Raw genomic sequence first — 20,145 nt, forward strand, 5'->3', positions numbered from 1 at the left:
AGCAAAGAAACTAGGAAATAAAATAATTTTCTTGTAACAATCTTTTCTCTAGTGCAGATGATTTTTTCCCCTTAGAACAGATTTTTCCTTAGCAGCTTGGAACAAGCCATTGATAAAAACATCTGCAGACAAACCAGAGCAGTAAGGATCAGGGTGCCTTGCAGTATACACAAGTAAGGTGTAGGACGAGGAAGGGGAGCCCTGGGGCAGCTGCTGGTCCCCTGAACATGGGAAAATCCAGGGCTGAGGTTTGGATGCATCAGCTCTTACCTTTAGATGCGTCAGCTCTTACATGGGCTGGGTTGAGGCTAACAGGAACAACTTATTGCATAGCTCAGAGCTAAGCTGGGTTCTTGTGCTAATGAGTTCTTCCAATGCATCAGAGTTATCTCCTCAAAACATAACAACTTCTTCCCCTTAAGCCACTCCATGCCCCGTCTAGCCAGCGCAGGAATTAATTTTCTTCATCTTCACAGCCAACTGTGGCTTGCAGCTCCCTGGAGCACATGGCCCTGAGCACACAAGCACCTTTGGGTGCACACACGCCATAGCCAGCCCCAACAGCCAGAGACATACAGCGAGCAGTGTCCCATCCTTTCCTCTCCCCTTTCCCTCCCTGCTCTCCAGCCAACTAGTCTGTACAGCCATAATGGGATGGGGGATGGCAAGGAAGGAAGAAAGGAGAAAATTAACCTCTTAGCAGTGCGGTAAACCGGTAACACCCTGCAGCACAGTAGGGTTGGAGAGGAGGAAGAGCTGGGACTGGGACTCTGCAACCCCGTGCTCTTTGCTTTGGTACAATAACTAGATCACAGCAGCAAAGCACAACCCAGCTGCCCTGGCTGCTGCGGGGCTGGGAGGCGGTGGCGGATGGGACGTCCCTGGGATCTCGAGCACGGGGAGCATCTCCTTGGGGACAGGCTGTCCTGTGTCCCCCAGCCCTTCACCCTATGGCTGCGGGCGCAGAGAGCAGCACGAAAGCCAGATTTGCCCTGAGGTCACGTGGGAAGAGGATTTACTGTCCGAGCTCAGAAACCCACCTGCATCCTAAGTAAGGCATTTCTCAGGCATGGGATGTGCAGTTTGACAGATGGCCTTGATCTCTGTGAACCCAAGTAGCAGCTCAACTCTGAAGCATCTCCAGCAGGATCTTTTCTACCTCCCCATCACATGTTTGTCTTTATGCTTTTTTCCCCTCTCTGAGACATCCTAAAAGCACTATTCTCTTAATTAAATTTCAGCCCCAGGCCAACAGCTAATTGAGAGTTCTGAAATTTTTGTTCAACATACTTGGAATTCAGTTAAAACCCAGTTCTCTTCTCCTCTTTCTGTCCTTATCTGTCAAGTGCTCTGTGACCCGTTGTTATTTTTTGAGAAGTAATTGGCAGATAAATTCCCCTGGCACCACGAGATCTCCAGCAAATGCACCAGAGCATTAAACTCTGTAGATGAGGAATGAGTTCCTGCTCCTTCCCCCTGCACGTATTCTGACATGTAAGGAGGAGTTGAGAGAGTTTTAGGTGGAAGTGGAGGCAGAAGGTCAGCACTCAGCTTGCTAAGGAGATGCTGGTTGAGAAAACAGGCAGCTGCGTGCTGTTGGGAAATAAATCACTAGCAGAAAGGAATTAAAAGAAATAACTCATCACTGTAACTTCCTCTGGATAGCCAAGGTCTGAGTAAAAACCTTAATTCCTTATAAGAAATCAAAGAGCCCCCTTCCAGCTTCACCCTGGATTACCTTGTACCCTGCAACAGCCCACCACACTTGTAATGTCTGAAGCTGCATTTTACCCTTAGCATTTATTTAGTCTCAACAGCATAAGCGTAAGCTGCAAATTTACAAATATGCCGCCAAAGAGAGAATCTATTACTCCCAAGTAATTTACCACATTGAAGCCATTCCTCAGTTTAATCTAACCTGTTATTTCTTAATTAAAGCTCATTATTTCTAACCCCTACCCTTCCAGTGCTTGTTAACCTGGTAAAATGCCATCTGCTTTCTTCAATTACAAGCAAACAAGTCCCCTGGCAGGAGAGGGGGGACCTGGCACTGCCACGGAGCCCCAGGGAGAGGGGATGAATTTGTGAGCAGTGCAGAGCGAGGGAAGGGCTGGTGGGAGAAGGGTAGGTGAGGTTTATGGTCCTGAAGAACTGCAAGTTGGCTGAAGCACACAGCATTTAGAGACTTTCAGTTTAGGAGACACCACATCCAACATGTTTACCTGAATCTGGCTAGTCCCAATACATTGGTGATAGAGACCACATAGTAATCGCCTCCGTGTGGTGCACAGATGGGTACCCAGGAAGGGTTATTTACTTGTGCCAAACACAGAAGTTTAAAACTTACCAAATTTTCAGTTTAAGCCCCAGTCAGGTTGTCTTCTTACCTTGTCTCTAGATTTGGGTGGTGGAAAAGATACTTTCAGGGGTGAAATTGGGCATCCATGCCATCCTGTGCCAGAGGAGACCATGGCCATGCTGATGACTCTTTGGGAGAGCCTCTCCCCTGCAGTCCTGGCCAGCATCCCAGGACCCAGCCTGCCCCAGGGCCACATTAGGGGGTAACCCACAGAACACCAGCAGTTCCCTAAAAAAACAGGGTGAAAAGACCATGAAGGCACCCAGCACCTCCATACAACCAGAGCAGGCTATTAGAGCTCAGCTTCTGTGGTACAATCCTGCAAAAAGCATATTACTAAAGTTAAAATCATGGTACTTTTAAATTAGTAATACTCAGGTCACTGAAGAGCATGCTGAGTAAATGCTTAAATATTTCAGAGCCACAAGAGAGAGTGGACCACACATTAGGGAATGAATTGGATACAGCCCCTTTTCAATCTGCTCTGCCCCTGGCTGCTTCTTTGAACTAATTAGTTCAAGCAGGCCCCAATTAAGGAGCTGCTAATGAAGCCTGGGGGATAGTCCTACAGCAATATTAATGTAATCACTCGGCAGTTATTTGTTTATTTTGGAATTCGTGTTTCCCAAGGCCTCTGGAGGCCTCTTTGGCCAGCATTCCTCCTGGACCTGCCTCCCCTCTTTGCTCACTCAGAGGTTGCTCCTCAGCACCCTTCAAACTAAGGCATCCATCTTGGGGAGCACGCTGTAATGCACAGTGGGTTGAAGCTTGCCAGGCCTGCAGGACTGACTCTATTTTACTAAAATACCCTCAGTTTAGCAGTTAACCAGCCCTGCAAGTTTCTGTCCTGCCAGGGTCTAAATGCAGACCCCGATGGGAGGGCATCGCTGGCATTGCCCGTGCCCCAGATCGGGGGCACTTTCCCAGCTATTGCCCAAGGGAGGGGACATGACTGCAACGCTACAGGTCCCCTGTGACATGGGTGATGGGCAGAAGTATTAAGGACAGTCTGTGTTTTATAACTGCTGAATTTTCTTTAATAACTGCCTTGTGAATTGTGCTCCATGTGCTGTTTCTGTAGAGACAGGGGATGCTGCAAGTGCACCAGTGGCTGCTCACTGCTCCTCCAAAAGGTAATGCCTGAAGCCACAAGCCAGGAACCCTTTAAAAGCTTTCCCCTTTCAAGAAGAAGGTCCTGGGGTGGTCCTGGTGCTAATATGATTTTGAGACAGTCAGCAAGGGCCCATTGGTCTCCTGTGCTGGCTGATCCTGTCCGTCCTTGCGGGCACAGTGTGGGTGGCTGCTCAGAGGAAATAAAATAAAAGCAACTTTTTCCAGCCACGCAGTGCCAGTGTTTCTGACAGGATAAGGTGGCCACCGCAGGGCCCCTTGCTGCCAGCCCGTGTGCCCGTGGCTCCTGGGCCAGAAAGGAGCACAGTAACCCTTCTGCGCTTCCTAGCACCTACTTGCTGCCAGGGCCACCTTCACCCCAGGTCTGGCCCTTCCTCTCACACAAAGACGAAGGCCAAGAGAGGGGGTTGCTCCCGTGAGCCTCAATGCCCTGCAAGGACGGTGGAGGGTAGCACGGCCGTCCCCAGGACGCCTCGGCAGGTCATGCTCAAAGGACACGGGGGCTCAGATTGCACCTTCCCTCCCACCGGTGGAGGCTAAGGCCGCTGCCCTTCGGTCACAGGACCAGGCCAGTGCCTTTATCCTGGTTCTCACATATCGGACACCTCCCTGCCCGCACCCGGGAACGCTCAGCCAGGAGCAGTGCGGGGGACGTTACCTGTGAAAGCAGCAGTTCCCGAAGCAGAGACCCAGCGCTGCTCCCCCCACCCTGGGGAAGGGGCAGGCCTTTTGGTTTGCCTTTATTCATATTTTTGAAGCAATACGTCATTGCTGTAGCAGCAGACCCACCTCCCTCCCTGCTGCCTCTGCCACACATGGGCCAAAGATCTGCTCCATTCATCAGCCTGAGATTTATGAGGTGCAAAGGGCTCAGGTTACCCCACTGCCCCCAGCCTCCTCCTAGAGACGGGATGAATGAGATGTTGCTGGTTCCTCCCATACCAGAAGCAAAACAAGCCCAGAGGAGAGTAAAGCCATCATTCCACCAAACTCAGCTCCCTAAGTCTGTACTAGGGGACAAAATCTTCTGCCACAAGACTCCTCGCACCCACAGAAGCCGGGGCAGGCCCTGCTGTCTGCAGAGGCTGAGCCTGCGTCCCGCCAGCCTCTCTGCACAGCCCAGCTTTGCTCATGTGAGACACTCCAGAAATAGAAAAGGGATTGAAGGTTTTGACTACTCTGGATTCCTTGGGCCCCTGGGCCCTGCTGCCCCTGGCTGGCGCTGGGCTCTGCTCTCCCATCCTCCCCTGTAAATCACTCTTTCCCCGAATGCCATTTCCCTGTCCCTCATGCCTGGCTTTCCTCTCACTTTGGTCATTTCAAGGGGCTGAGTGAGAGGACGGGCCATGGGTGGAGGAGAATCAGTCCTCCCCAGCCCCAGGAGGACTGTGGTACTGGAGGAGCCGGCAGTGACGCACAGCTTGGAAGAAACTTGGCAGCAGCCCTGGGGTCAGGAGGCAGTGAAGGGACCTGTCAGCAGCCATCTGCATCACCCGGGCAGGCTTTGGGCCAGTGAGCTGCCTTTCTTCCCGGCCCCATGAAACCTCTGGCAGAGGCCAGCGTGATGATGGCACACAGAGCTTGCAGAGAGCAGTAGGTGTCCTCAAACATCTGGCACCAAACTTTTAAAAAACAGTAAGTGAAAACAATTCTCTTCGCAAAGTACCCCCCATCAACAAAAAATACAAGATTTTGAAATAGATACTGGGAAAAAGCTAAAAACCATCCAGATGCCACCTAGGAAATTCTGCGCCACATGTTGATGAACTCTCCTTCAAGACTGGAGTGAACGTGTCAACCTGGAATGAAACCTGGAGATTCCCCTGCAAAGATCCACATGGGTACAGTGAGCAGATAACTGTTTATTATTGCACGTAATCCAGCAGAACAACCGACAGAAAACTCTGGACAGTAGTACACAGATTGTAGTAAACAGCTTGCAAAATCTGTGATGAAGGTATTTTTGTGTGAAGAGTGAAATATATCTGCATCTTTGTAAGACCTGAAAAGTATAACACAATATCCTAGTCAGTTTTGAAAGCATGCATTTTGAGGTAAATCCGTTATTTTTGCATCTAAGAAAACAAAATCCCTAAGGGGCTATATATATATATATATCTCCATATCTCAGTGTGATATGGATATATTTATATGTCACATAAAAGCAAATCTACCTACTTTTCTCAGAAGGTTACTAGGAGGAAAGCACATTACTGAGTGCACATCACATGCATAAAAAATTGGGGCGGGGGGGGAATTACCTTAGCACTGTTGAAAAAGATCCATTTTTGTGCTTAGTGATAAATAAAAGCCCCTCAGGTCTCTCAACGGAAATTGTCTTGGTGGTTAATAAAAGCAGTTGGCATATTGAAACTGCAGAGCTGGCAAGTGAGTGCCAGCAAATGGAGATAAAGTGTCGAAGGCAGCAGAGCCTGGGGTTTGCAATACATTTATACTTAAGAAAAAAAGGAAAGAGGCAAATTGCTACTAAACTATGCTCTGTGGAAGTGTAGATGATGCTGCACAGCTTTCTCAGGACTGGTACAGCCACATGGCTTTTAGGAAGGGATCACATTCACTTCTCCCACAGTTAACACCATGTATTTGCTACTGTGGCAACGTTCCTGAGCTGAGTAAGGTTAAAAAATAAACTTGGTTCACAAAGAAAAGTACTGAATTATTCTCACTCTCTTGTGCCATAATTAGAGCAGATACATTAGGCAGGTTTTGCCCTGTATTGCCAGTCAGTGTAAACCCCTGCCTGTCTGCCACCCCATCTCTGAAATCCTTTCAGATTGACCTTTGGAGCAGACTGGGCATCTGTTTTTTTCCTTAACCATCATTTCCCCATTCTTTCCAGTCCCTCAGGTTTTCCCACCCAGTCCTGTGCTGTGGGACTTCAGGATACACAGAGGTGCACAACCGACTATAAATAATATTTCTGATTATCTTAAAAAGGGATAGAAAATACATATTACTCTTAAAAGAAGGAAGAAACATGTCCAAGCACTCAGCTTCACACTAAACTGTAACTTCATCTGTGCTGACTTTCTAAGCTCGCACTGCTAAGGATTGGAGCAGATCATGGTGGAAACATCTCCTTCCAAAGGTCACTCTCTGTTGCAGCTTTGGGAAGAATCGGTGCAAACGGCCCAGGCCTCTAAGCCTCGCACACAAGAACAGCTAGAATTGCCCCACTGCGCTCTACCACCACTGAAAGTCTGGCTGCTGTGTATTTTTGAGCCTAACACCCAAATACACTGGAGTCACTCGGGTCTCTGCACCTTTTTTTCTTTCAGGAATAACGTAACCTCTCCCACAAGAGCCACCCTGCATCCTCTGGTTGAAAGTTTGTTCACTCTGTTGCAATGAGAGAGCCCAGGAGCCCTGCTGCAGCCCAGCGTGCCAAGGGGAGGAACATGCAGGTGTATGGTGGTGTTTTTCAGTAAGTACCTCCTTTTCATTTTAAGTCACAACATTTTCATAGAAAAAAGGGGTAAAGAGACAAATTCAGCACACCTATTTCCCTTCCTGTTACAGTGAGAAGTCTCCCACTGCAAGACGCCTCTGTGCAGAGTATTGCTGGTGGCTGGAGAGCACTTGGACGGCACCTGGTCCCGAAACGGGCACCATCTCCACCTGCAGCACTCCCCACATGCACAAACAGCCTCGGATCAGCCAGTCCCTCGCACCCCACCCCACAGCCCCCATCCGTGGCACTTCGGCAGGCATGGGCAGGACTCTGGTTACACTTCGATAAGCCCAATTTCAACTTGCTCCCCCTCTCAGTCCTCCATACATGGAAAAAGACTCCAGGCGACAGGGAAAGGAAAGACGTTTTGTTTGTCCATTTGGATGACTTCCAAGCGTGGAGGGCGACATTGTCCGCCCCTAGCCGTGGCGCAGCTCTCGTGAGTCTTTTGGTTGCTGTGTATTGTTTCATCTCCACGCATGGATGATATTCTTTGGGAAATCTCTGACACTGAGTCAACCAAGGGAGTTACAAAACACATCAGTGTGCACGCATGAGACCTCACTTGTTTTCCTACAGCTACAGATAAATTCCTCATCCCTGGCATGACAGGAAAGTTGATGGCTTTGGTGAGAACAATTTAAGGCAACTGCTAGTTTATACACAGAAGACAAGGAGGCTGAATTGCAGAAACCCTGGCTTTTCCTTGGTAGATTGCAGAGGCCAGCCGCAGCCTGGGACCAGGGAGACTGAACTGCTCTTCAGGCGCTTTCATTTAAGGTTGATGTTTGCAGTGCAACCTTGGGATCTCAAGTCCTCCTCTTAGGTGTTTCCAGGTGGCTGAGATTTAATCCCCACCAAGGTCTGTGGCCTCCATCAGCAGCAATGCCTGTCCCAGACACAGACGAATAGGAGAGTCAAGGGGGAGCAAAACACACAACTGACACAAGATCATGGCTGTTTGCAAGACTTTCAGCTCTGCAGGCTGAGTGGGGACTAATAACATCACAGAAAGCAGTGCCCAGCAGAACAGTTTTAATCCCCAGGAGGCCCCAGGAAGGCAGCCCCATACCCTCACGGGGGCTTGGGAGGCACCCCTCGCATTATGTTCGTGTGAGGCTTAAGGGTCAGGTTCAGCCTTGATGGGATTTTTTTTGCAATATTTGAGCCCAAAGCAACAGAAATCTTGTGCAAACCCATGATGTATTCCTGTGTGCAGGAACCCCAGAGGCACAAGTAACCTCACAAGGTTTTATTGCCACCAAATCCAAATGCAGACCCGCATCCCAATTCAAGTGGAAGACCTGGGGGAGCTCCAGTTTAACCTTAGTCAGATACACATCTCAGCTCATATTTACCTTTGGTAACACCAACTACATAACAACAGTGGCAGAACTAGCACTGGTACAATTAGAGCTGCAAACTTCAGAGTTTCACATTTGCTTTGTGTTCCTGCCTCTTTGCTGGGCTGAATGCCAAGAAATATTGCAACGCACAAGATACCTGGCAGCCGTGGCTGCAGAACAGCAAATTGAAAGTGTTTCTTGCAGATTATTTGCAGAAAACAAATTTCAAATTTAACATCACACATTCTTGCACTGGAAGTCTCCACGAATCATGTCCATCCAGCTGGGAAGGCAAAAGTATACTGTGGCATTGCATCCAATAAACACAGTTCAATTTTTTAACTTTGAGGAAATGATTTTATGAAAAGACTAGAGAACTATCCACTGAAATTACTCCACAGACCACTCTTTGAACGGACAAGGGGTTACTGAGAATCTCAACACTCAATGAAAGGCAACTACATCTATTGAATAAATCCCCATGCGTTTTCATCACCAGGGCATCCACTAGTGAATGATTTACTTTGGCAGTAAAGCCAACCAACCCTAAAATGTCCACAGCGAAGTCTACAAAATGAGGATAAAATCTTGTTGCTTCTCTTACCTTGTCCGAGGGGCACATCATGTCAAAAAATGTACAAATAGGATGGCCAGACCAATGTTCAATAAGATGACCATGCAGATCACGATTGTGTTAGGTCCCTGAAGGAAAAACCCAGAACAGAGTGTTACACATGGCAGTTCCAGGCGAGGAGATAGATACAGCTTGATTCTGCTATTCAAAACCACCAGAATCATCCCCTCCCAACGCACATAAATCTGGCACTTAACAACCAGCTTGAATTTCAAACTAGTTGATTATCTATCAATCCCTATTCCTATTTCTCCCCTGCAGACTCCTAAGGAGGCTAAATCAGGTTTCTTCTGAGGCTAAAGCAGATTAAAGGAGACCCTGACCACAGGCACACAAACTGCCAAGCCTATGTCGAGCTGCTCCTCCCATCTCATTTCTCCACCCATATTGCCCACGTTTGTAAAGCTGCCATTTTTAAGATGAACAAATGCATCTTTATGAGATTGCTCTAATTTCAGACCAAAATATTTCCAGGCTGTGCTTTTCTTAAGTCGTGTTGGAACCATTCATGTCCAAAGGGCTGCAAGATGAGAAGCAGCGGGCTAATAAAATGTCTGGTTTTACAGCTGTATTTGCTAACAGCAAAATTGAATTTCAGTGACTGTATTTTAAACCTGGGAAATCAGCTGGTGATTTGATACCACAGTTCAGCTCATGAGGTGCCACTACTGCAGAAAGTAACAGTAACAAGTGAAAAAGAAACCCCACTCAGCTTTTTCTTCCCTGTCCTACATTTTCCCCCCAGTTTTCCAGATCCGTGTTGGCTGGTAAAGGGGTGGGAAAAGAAGGCGAGAACAGTCTAAAAAGTGAATCAGAAGATGCCCATTTTCCTCAAATTTTGAAATGGGGACATGTCTGAAAGCACATCTGCCCTGGTGCAGAGAGGAAGTTAAAATAAAAGGGTTATGAACACCAGCCCCAGCAGCCGAGGCAGGGCAGGCTGGGAAGGCAGCAGGAGAAGGGAAAACCAAGGCCCTCTTCCAGCAGGCTTTGGGATCCTGAAAAGAGCCTCCGGGCACCACTCTGGCCTGCTGCAGCCTCGAGGCCATGGCTCTGCATCCCCCTGGACCCCTTCAGACCTCCTGGCGAAAAGCAGACCAAAAATAAAAGGCAAAGATGGCTGCCAGGGGTGCCTCCCGGCCTGCCCCCACGTCACCTCTTCGCACTCCTCCGCCTCCTGTGCTGCCGCCACCGCCGCTGCCGGGGCCGCTGCCAGGGCCGGGCTCCGCTTGGCCCCCACCTTGGGCTCCGTCCGCCCCGGTGCCCTGGCCTCAGTCTTCCTGTCGGCAGCGGGCTCGCCCCGGCCCGCCGCCCTGTGCTCAGGGCTGGGCCGCTGCTTCAGCTCCTTGGGCCGGGGCGGCTCCGGCTTGGCCTCCGCCCTGGCCACCGGCTTCTCCTCCCGCTCCTGCGGCGGGGCAGGGGTACCCCCCCGGGGCTCCGGGGAGGGCGGCTCGGGCTCCGGCAGCGGCTCCTCCTCATAGTCCGCGGCGGGGGAGACCGGGGAGGTCCGGACGGCGTAGCTGTGGTAGCCCTTGAAGAGCTCGACGTCGGGCTCGCGCGCCATCCTCTGCAGCGGCCCGATCTCCATCTGCTCGGCCGGGTGCCCCCAGCCCCTTGAGGCCGGGCGGCCCTCGCCCTCGGCGGGCGCGGGGCTCCCGCCGCCCGGCCGGCCGCCCGCCTCGGCCCAGCTGCCCGGACGGAGGGCGCCGTCGTGGCGGGGGGCCGCCTTGGCCCGCTTGGCCTCGGGAGGGGTGGCGGCGGGGCTGGGGGCCGGGCTGGCGCGGCGGCGGGCCTCGTCCTGCTCGTGGAGCTGGGGGCTCTCGGGGGGCGTGGGGGGCGGCGGGGCGCCCCCGGGCCTCGGCGCCTCTTCCTCCATGTTGACGGCGTGCTCGGCGTTCTCCACGATCTCCTGCAGCAGCTTCCGCTTCTGGTACTCGGGGCCTGTGGAGAGAGGGGTTGGGTGTGAGGAGCTGCCCCGGGGGCCGGAGGGACAGCAAGCCGCGCCACCATCACGCCTTTGACAGCTGTGCCCCCAGCCACGACGCGTTTGGGGATGACCGCGAGGGGGTCCGGGCTGGAGGCTGGGACAGGAGGTGCTCCCAAAGCAGAGGCTGCTTCCAGGAGGGATTTCCTCCAGGAGCAGCCGGAGGCTCTGAGCCCCACCGCGTGCTGGCTGGCTGGCTGGGAGGAGCCGAAGGAGCAGGCAGGGAGCTCCAGATGAGGGTAAAGAACCAGGGAAAATCTGCAGCTCAGCTTTCTGCGGTCACACAGATAGGTTATCCTGGGGCTAAAGAGAATCCAGCTCCCATCCAAGTTTGGGGTTTTTTTTTAATGGCTGGGAAGCTCTTCCATGTGGCTTCTTTGGTGTCTAATAGCGTGGTAACTTCACAACTGATACGGGGGATGCCCAGTCTCCTTGGGAAGAGTAGGTATTCCCAAATTACCTACCTGTCATCCCTCACAATGAGAAAAACACGTTTCTCATGCACCAAGCAGGGCTGACAGTTTCACAGCTCTCCTTTCTGCACTGAGCCCCGCAACAGCAGCGAAATTACCTGGCAGCGTCACACAAGGTGACTCGGGGCTTCAGCTTTCATTCTGGCCTCATCTCCCACGCCGACTTGTCAGCTCTTAGCAACATTGCTCTCGCTTCAATTATTCACCTATCATTAAATCTTTACTTCTTGTTAACCCTAGGCCGTGTCTGCAAAGCAAACTGCAGCCCAGCTACAGTCTGGGGAAGTCAGCCAGAGCCTGACACCAAAGATATCCATCGTGCTGGGTGGCTGGCTGAGCAAAATCCACCACTGAACAACTGGGAATATCTTTTGGAAAAACAACACTGCACAGTGCTCTGCATGCTGGGACCTGCGCTGGGACAGGGGTCCCTGCACATCACCACAATGCTCATAGCAAGTGAGAACAAGAAAAGCGCGCTCCTTATGGGCAGCACGAGGTCGCAAAGCAGCTTGTTTGAAAGCAAAGCACCTGCTTTTGAAAGTGGCTTTGGCCTCATTCTGCTGCATCCAAGTGATGCTGAAGGGTGCAGATGTACAGGGCTTGCTCTATGCTCCTGAATGGCACGGACTCTGGAGCCGTGCCATCCCTGGCTGCCTCGCAGTGCCTCCCCTCATCTCCTCCACTCCAAAGACTGATACAGACTTGAGCCTGGTCGGGAAACTGGGATTGGTGCTCCCTTCCCTCTAATAAATCAGTGGTGTGATTTGCACGCTGCTACCTCCTGCCCACGCAGGCAATGCCTCCGTTTGGAGTGGGCAGTAGGGAGTAAAAGGGCACTGATTTTAGCTGCTCTGCCCTGCCTGCACGCTCCTGTCAATCAGCAGGCGACCCATTCAGGGCCATTTATTTCTGGCTGCAAGTGGATTATTTGGAAGCCGTTTCAACAGTTGTTCAGACTCCTCAAAATAGGCTGCCTGCAGCTCCAGGCTCCTTGCTCTCTCCTGCTGCTTTCTCCTCCTGAATAATTCACACCAAAAAAAATCCCAACTGCCTGGAGGGCACTGCACAGCTCCAGTCCTCCTCACCTCCCCACCGTCACCTCCCAGCATGACATTTCAGCAAGGGAGGGCTTTGGCTTACATACCTCTCCTCTAAGCTACTCAGGTTGATATCCTAAAGGAAACCCAGGGCTCGATACTTATTAGAGATACGGGGCTTGCTGAGTAGGATTGCCCTGTGCCAGACGTAGCAGGTTCTATCTGCCAGGGTAGCAGGGGGAAACACAGCTGCCGAACACTGCCAGGCTCTCCTGGCTGTGTGACCAGCAGCTCCGAGTCCTAGCAAAATCCAAGGGTGGACTTTTGTCTGTTTGTTCTTTGATGGTGCAGCTGTGCAAGAAGAGACATTTCCCCTTGTTGTGCACTTAGGGAATTCAGAGGTTTAAAAGAATCATAGAAATAAAAAGTGCATCAGCAGCTTACAAGGCCATCGAGAGAGGCCAGGACCCAAGCGAAGCCCTACATAAAAGCAGCGAGAGGATTCAGCTCCTGAGGAGCCAGTAGTGGAGGCCAGGCTGCTTCAGGCATTTTGCAGGGACTGTTTCAATTGTCTCATTCAATTGCCATGGGTGGAAAAAATAATCTAGCTAGATGTCAAAAACCTCCCATCAGGAATTCCAGTTTCCTTTGCCTCTGTGCTATAAATACCCCAGTGTGCAAAGGGTGAATGTGGAGCTGTGAGTGGCAGCTGGGGGGCTTATGTCAGGATCAAGTGATGTTTAGCTATTGTTAAATGAAGTGCCACACGCTGGCTCACACCCATGCCTGGGTGCTGTGGTGTTTCCCCACTCAAAGCCAGCTCTGACGGGCCTCGCTGGGTGGTGGGGAGGAACAGGCAGCCCTCCAGCATGGCATCTCCCCAGCTAGTAGGTGCAGGGCAAGGTGGGAGTACAGGGAATTTAGGCAAATCTGTCAGCATGACTCCCCGGCCAAGCACCGGGTGTGAGCCATACCCATTTCCCACTGTGTGCCCTGTGCCGGGGTGTAGTACCGGAGACCCAGAGGCACTGAAAGCAGAGCAGGAGCAGGTGGCAGGTTTTGCTGAGCACGAGTCATCCTTTGGCTTCTACCCCCAGTTTTGCCGCTCTGATGGTCCCTTGGGATCCTGCCTCAGCAGCCACAGGGCACTTGTTCTAGGTAACAAAGCTGGTAATAAGAAAGACAGGATAAAAATGTAGGCACTGAAATCCTTGTCTTCTGCTCTGTTACTACCTTCCCTCTCTCGAAAGGAAAGCTTTCCAGGAAGAACATATCTCCAGCTAACTCAGTCTAGGGAAAGGTAATGGCATTCACAATGGTGCTTCTAATATTACACTTCCGATCTACTAATCCTCAGTGCTTGGTCTCACAGAAGGAACCTCCCAAGTGTTTTCCCAGCCACATAATCAGCAGTGATGCTAACAAATAAATAGGGAATCAGGGAAGTAGTATTTTGCATTAGCAACTTTCTTATAGGATATTACAGCCTCTAAGTAACCAAGTCTGATTGTACCCTGGTGCAGTGTGGGGCCCCACAAGATATGGGCTTGTGAGTCAATGTGCAAAGCTGTTCCAAGAAAAAGCCACGAGGAATATATCTACAGGAGTGCTCCAAATAAACTTGAGCTCGCTGCCTGCCCTGCCTGGCACTGGGAGGGCTTCAGCACATGGAGAAACATGAGGAGAAGTTGAGGGACTGTGGGTTATTCCTCCAGGGTATGGTAACATATTCCAGCAGGTAGAACAGTAGTGTAAGGAGGACAGCAAATCATCAAGAGCAGGGGGCTAGCTGAACTCGTGCGAATGAGGATTTAGGATAGACAGGAGGGCAGCTTGCGGAGTTATAAAGCGGGTGAAGCATTTGAACAGATTCCCCAAGGAAACTGCAAAATCCCTCTTAGAAGATGCCTCTGGTCCTACCTGGCTGATAGAAGTCCGGGGAGAGCTCCCTGGCCATCATTCTGGCTATGCCCGATTCATTGTTAGCTGCCTGAGCTGCCTGCTCTGACCCTTCAGCCTTGGCTTTGGCATGAGCCGTCCTGCGGAGAGAAGAGGGGAGAGAAGAGGGGACAACAGTGAGCACCGTCTGAGCCAAGACTGTCCCAGCTTGAGCAGCGGACCCTGCAACAAAATCAAATCAGCCCATCTGGCATAACAGCACTCAGCACTTGCCCACCTGACCCCAAACCCCCACACTTGAGGAGAAAAGACCAGATTTTCAACAAGTGTGTGGCACAGCTGCTTAAGGCTAAGGTGTGAAAGTTGCAAGTAGTCACACAAGGGAACAGGGCAGGTGTATTTGCAAACGTGAGCATGTTCATATGTTGCAGCGAGGCATCAGGTGCTGTAAAATGGGCTTGCTGCCGTGCTGCGAAGTACTGAAAACCTAGCTCAGAGGAATGCCTAAAGCACCACCACAGGCATCTCTGGAGCATAAGGGGACAATAACGTGATGGCTGAACACCACTGTGCTCTCACCAGCCCTGAGCTGCTGCACCTTGCCAGAGGCAGCGTGCTCCTGCCCAGCACACCAGACACGTTTTACCCCAAATGTCTTTCCAGCAAACAACGCACATTGTCCAAGGGGCTTCTTTACTCACCGCAGCCTGGGGGGCCGCTCTCTTTTCCAGTGCTAGGAAAGGCAGAGCTATTGCCTCCCTCTCAGCTTGGCTCCCCGAGTCCTCTCCACTCCTTCACAGCACATTGCCTCCTTGCTCCAAAGGGCTATAGGGCTATCAGTTATTTTGCTGGCCGGCTGTCATATTCCTCGCATGCCTCATCCTCGGGGCCCTGTGATCTTTACGCTAAAAGAAGGGCTGGCTTTACAGCCCAGCTGCTTGTGGTCTGGGAAGGAGCTGACTTCAAACAGCAAAATTGCACCTTAAAATAAGGGAGGGTGAAGCATAGTATATTCAGCTGCTTTGTTCCACCTGGGGCTTACAGAGAACTGCTTTCCTCATGCTCTCGCTATCATGTTTGCCGAGGCTCCCTGTATGTCCCTTGCAGCATGTGATGGAGCATACGCTGGCTGCACATGCAAAACGACATATTTGTGTGTGGACAGTTAGATAAGCAGTTAGCAGCCCTCAAACACCAATTCACTACGAATTACAACCTTTAATTGGTCCTAGGGTGTTTGATGAGTCCTTTTCAGACTCAGGTTGGTATCTGGTCATGTTTTAGGACAAAACATGAGGAAACATGCCGTTCTCATCCCTGCAGCAAAAATGTTCCAGAGGAATTTTTGGACTTCAGTCATGAAATCAGGATTAATTCTTTCCCATTAAACTGAGATGCAGTACGCAGACAAGACTAGCTTTAGTCTGAATACTCGACAGGTGCAATGAAAAGGTGGATAGAAATGCTGTTCAGAGATCCTTAGAAGGTAGGAGATATATATATACACATACATAAACACACACCATTTTGAGTAGCTGCGGGGAAAGAACTAAATGTAGGGCATTAATCCCAACTGATACAGGCAACAGTGTGACTTGACGGGGAGCCGAAAATGCTGTTCAGGACCCTGCGATAGAGAAGAGGGTGCAGAGCTGCTGTGGCTCAGCCTGTCTCTCCCTGGGATGACATCCCGCTCTGCTGGAGCCATGATTCACCTCCCTGCCCACACTCACACATTATCTCCCCGCTTTCTCTGCAGGCTGAGTTGCCTAGGATTGCTGTCATTCTTGGTCTTCTTCTCCAAAATTATTACAACTCCTGAAAAAACCTAGAAACAAGACACGATGAGGCAGAAAACAGCAATTTTAAGCTGCTGCTCACAAGCAGGAGGTCTGAGGCAGCTCTGAACAGAGAAAGCACCTCCTTTTTTGGTAGCATATAATCAGCGTGATTAATTCCACTATAATCTGGCAGGGGCCAAGGGGGATGTTTCTGTGCTCTCCATGCCTGGGGGATCAGAGCGCGCTGGGCGCGGGGCACACAGCCTGCCCGGCGCCAGTCCCAGGAAGAAGCTTGCAAAGTGAGGATCCAGCTCTTCACCTCAGCAGGACGTGCTCCGACCCCTGGCTTTGTCCTGCTGCTCTCAGAGGATGGGATTCACCATACAGAGATAAAATCCTCCCTTTCAGCCGCTCACTGAGCCAAGCAGAGGCTATCCCGGCCACTTTCCAGCCAGATAATCAGCCAGCTGGCCCCAGCTGGGGCAGCAGCAGGCAGCTCCTGGGAAGCAGACGGATGCTTTCCTAAAGATGATTTCCAAAAAAGTCTGGAAGTGGACTGGATGAAGGGTCTGCTCCCTCCACTAGTAAGGACAGAGCCAGACTCATGCCGATGTGTTACCAAATGGGTGCAGATGGCTCCCGCATGCTCAACTCTCCCCCAGCATCTGGGGCAAATGCGAGGGAACAGCCTGGGGGTGGTGGAGGTGACAAGGCAACTCCCAGTTACGCTCTTGTCCTGCTGGAGATTACCTTTCCTCCAGAGAAGCTGCTGGATGCTATCTGGCTGCTGTGTGAGGCTTGAGTACTGCAATTCCTGCGGGTAAAATGGCGAGGCCAGGAAGACCCCAACCTGGGTTGCAGAGGCTGCGGCGAGGATGCTGGGGGTGGTGGGGAGCTGAGCTGGCTGGGCTGGGCCATTGCTGTGAGCCACCGTGGCCCCAAGGCTACCAAGGCTCTACAGCAAGCCCTCCTGGGCACAGAGGGGCGTGAGGCCAGGGAGGCCATGGGACAGCTCCCGAGCTCCACACATAGAGCTGTGACAGCAAGCTGAGTGGCACGACTTTGGGATCCCCCCCTGCCCCGGGGATGTGAGCTGCATGGCAGCTCTGCCCGGCTGCCCCGCTCTGCAGGACACTCCCGACCTCTGCTCCTTGTCCCCCTGCTTGCAACGTCATCCAGAATGTTTGATCTGGGGGACTAAGATCAACACAGCTGCAGCTTCAAATCTGGCAGCTCCGGCACACCACGTTGGCCCTGCCGGCATCCTGGGGAGGCCGTGGCACAAGGCAGAGCACTGCTCTCCCCCAGCCACCAGCCTGGCCCCGGCAGGGATGCTGATGCCCTGCACTGGGTCCCTCCGTCACTGACATCATTTATTACAGCTGCAACGAGGTGATAAACATCTGGCTTACGGAGACACAGCGTGGTGTTTGAAGTAAATCTCCCCCGGCTGTGCCGCGCATCCCTGCGGCACGAAGGGAAGGCACTGCTGCTCGCAGCCCTCCAAAAAGCCACGCTGAGGGTTTAGTAACACAGTGACAAAGCACAGCCTAGAGGAAAGGGCCCAGCCATAATAATAACATCTAACTTGCCTGGAGTATTTCTGAATTTATTATTTGTCCACATGGCTGGCAGTGCCTGGGAGCTCAACGCAGAGAAAAACTTGGCCCCAACTGCAAAGCAGGAGACAAATCCCAGCTGCCTTGCGAGAGCCCAGCACACACAACCCACACCACAAAAGCCTCTCCCAGCCCATAGCCCAGGGTCTGCCGGGCACAGTAGTTAAAAAAAAAAAGCTCAGGCAGGTTTGAGGGAAGCAGGAAGGTGATCTTCAAGCCTTAGATATGAAACTTAATATAAGAGGAAAAACTTCTTCCAAGGTTAAGATCTGCTCAAAAAACAGAAACAGCTTTTGCAAAAAGGAAAATGCTGGCCTTTTATTATATGCATATAAATTTGATACTTTTCACGCAGCGCTTGAATCAGGGCCACACTTTTTTATTTACTGCTGGTTGTGCTGTCAGCTCCCAGTGCCTCTGTAGAAAGCAGCCCACGCAAAAACCATCAGAGGAGAAAGTCTGGAGATGGAGGGGGTCAGGGTGAAACTGAACCAGAGGCCCATGGATTTTATAGCACCCAGCAGCAGAATTCAAAAGCCCCTTTTCAAGGCAGTGCTGAAAAATGAGCCACGAACATCAAACACGACCAACTGGGGGCAATAAACACAGAGAGGGGACTTTACAAACCAACGCTGGTGCTCCCTGTCCGAAGCGAGACACTACTGTCCGGGATGAGCGCTTCCCAGTTTCACCCTGAGCCATCTCCCCAGGCAGCGCTGTTAAAAATAGCTCCAGTGAATTCTTTGCAAGGAGGAGCAGCAGCCCTGTGCCGAGCCGAGGGGAGGTATGTGGGCAATGCCTGCAGCCCCCATCCCAGCCTCGCTGCCGCTGCCTGCCGACAGCACCGGCTGGGTCACAGCGGCTGCTCTAGGGCTGCCCCGGACAGGGAAGCTTCACACCCCAGCTGGACGGGTGGGAGAGGGAGGGTTAAATGCATCTGCTGTTTTATTTGCTCCTCTGGCATGGCTCTAATACTCTAATAGTTTTTGTACTAGCGCAGGACAGAGCACCACTCCTGTCCTTCCTGGCCGTCTCCCAGAAACACTGCCTGAATCATTCCTCTGACAGCTACTAAAATCCCCTGTGGATACACGAGCCGCAGCTGAGCACCGTGCTAACAGGTGAGACCCAAAGCCAAGCCAGCATGCCCATCTCTTTGGACAGTTTATGCAGTTTTGCACATCCACATTGGATTAGACTGTAAATGAGATTGGAATTAGCAGAGAATACTGCAAATACCAGACGGGGCTGGGGCGCCTGCAGGTGCAGCGATGACCTTGGGGCTAGAAATAGAGGAAGAGCTTAGCTCTCTGCCCAAGCTATTGCACATTTGCTTATTAAGGGAAAGACAGACCTGTCCAGCACTGTCCTTCCTTCTCTGGGGTCTCCCTCCTCCCACTGATTCAGCAAACCCTGACCAAGGACCAGCTGAACACCTTTTTCTTGCCATTCTTGATGTCATGAGCTGCCAAAAAGGCCATTAAGCAAATATAATTCATCAGTCAGCTCTAGTAAGGGGGACTTCTGCTGAACTCCTCTCTCCTGGAAACTGGGTTTTCCACCCCCAGGCAAATCCCTGCTCCAGCATCCAGCAGAAATCATTCGGCCTTCTGAAGAAACTTAAGTTACAGTTTGTCTTGGCAGGAATGTTTGCAGCACTCAGAAGGGATAGAGGGAAAGCTGCAGAAACGCTTTTGCTGATGACAACATGGTCCCTTCTGGATTCACATTGCGAAGGGCAAGACACACAGACTTGACCAACACAGACCTGTGTTGGGGGTTGGACTAGATAACCTTTAAAGGTCCCTTCCAACCCAAACCATTCTATGATTCTATGACCTGACCTGGACAGACACTTTCTGGCTTCTCCGTTTTCCATACTGTCTTTGGACTTGTGTCACCTCTATAGTTGGAGCATCCCTTTCTTCCTGCTCAGTTCCAATCCATCTCCTTTGTGCCTCTCCCTCTGCCTCCCTGTGCATACAGATACCAGCAAATCTCTGCTACTCTCATTTGTAACCAGCCCATGGGACTGGATATCCCTTTTCAGTCCATTTCTCATGCCACTTTCCCAGCCCACAGTCAAACCTATCTGTGTGTCCCACTCCATGGGCGTCCTGTCCTGAGAGCCAGCTGTACTTTTCGCCCTCCTTTTGCTCTTCTTGCTCCATCATTCATGTGCACGTACCCACTCAATTTAGACTTTGACATCCCTGGGGTGCATGAGTCTTTGCTGGTTTCTGTTATGGACTCTAAACCTGCAAGGTGTGATCTAAATTGTGAATTAAGCATAAATCAACACAAACTGCCTCCTAAAGGAAACACCTCCATATCACTGTAAAAGAAATCCCAAATGAGAAGCCATCCTGACCTTGCAGAGCAGCTCTGCCCTCCAGCCTCCCTTCCC

General features: G+C 51.3%; 1 protein-coding gene across 2 annotated transcripts in view; it reads right to left on the reverse strand.

Moving 5' to 3' along the window:
* Positions 1 to 5,332: 5,332 nt before the first annotated feature.
* JPH2 (junctophilin 2) overlaps positions 5,333 to 20,145 on the reverse strand; it is a 34,200-nt gene continuing 19,387 nt past the window's right edge. Inside the window, exons 3-6 of one of the 2 annotated variants that reach the window (XM_069806250.1) lie at positions 14,360 to 14,478; positions 10,099 to 10,883; positions 8,913 to 9,010; positions 5,333 to 7,851 (exon numbers count right to left, since the gene is read on the reverse strand). In XM_069806250.1, coding sequence (XP_069662351.1) covers positions 8,930 to 9,010; positions 10,099 to 10,883; positions 14,360 to 14,478 — 985 coding nt within the window. In that variant the 3' untranslated portion in view covers positions 5,333 to 7,851; positions 8,913 to 8,929. Of the gene's footprint in view, positions 7,852 to 7,880; positions 8,592 to 8,912; positions 9,011 to 10,098; positions 10,884 to 14,359; positions 14,479 to 20,145 lie in introns of those variants that run through there. The other variant, XM_069806260.1, reaches the window with a different exon arrangement.

The sequence above is a fragment of the Haliaeetus albicilla genome, chromosome 2 (assembly GCF_947461875.1).
Source record: "Haliaeetus albicilla chromosome 2, bHalAlb1.1, whole genome shotgun sequence".
Taxonomy (NCBI): domain Eukaryota; kingdom Metazoa; phylum Chordata; class Aves; order Accipitriformes; family Accipitridae; genus Haliaeetus; species Haliaeetus albicilla.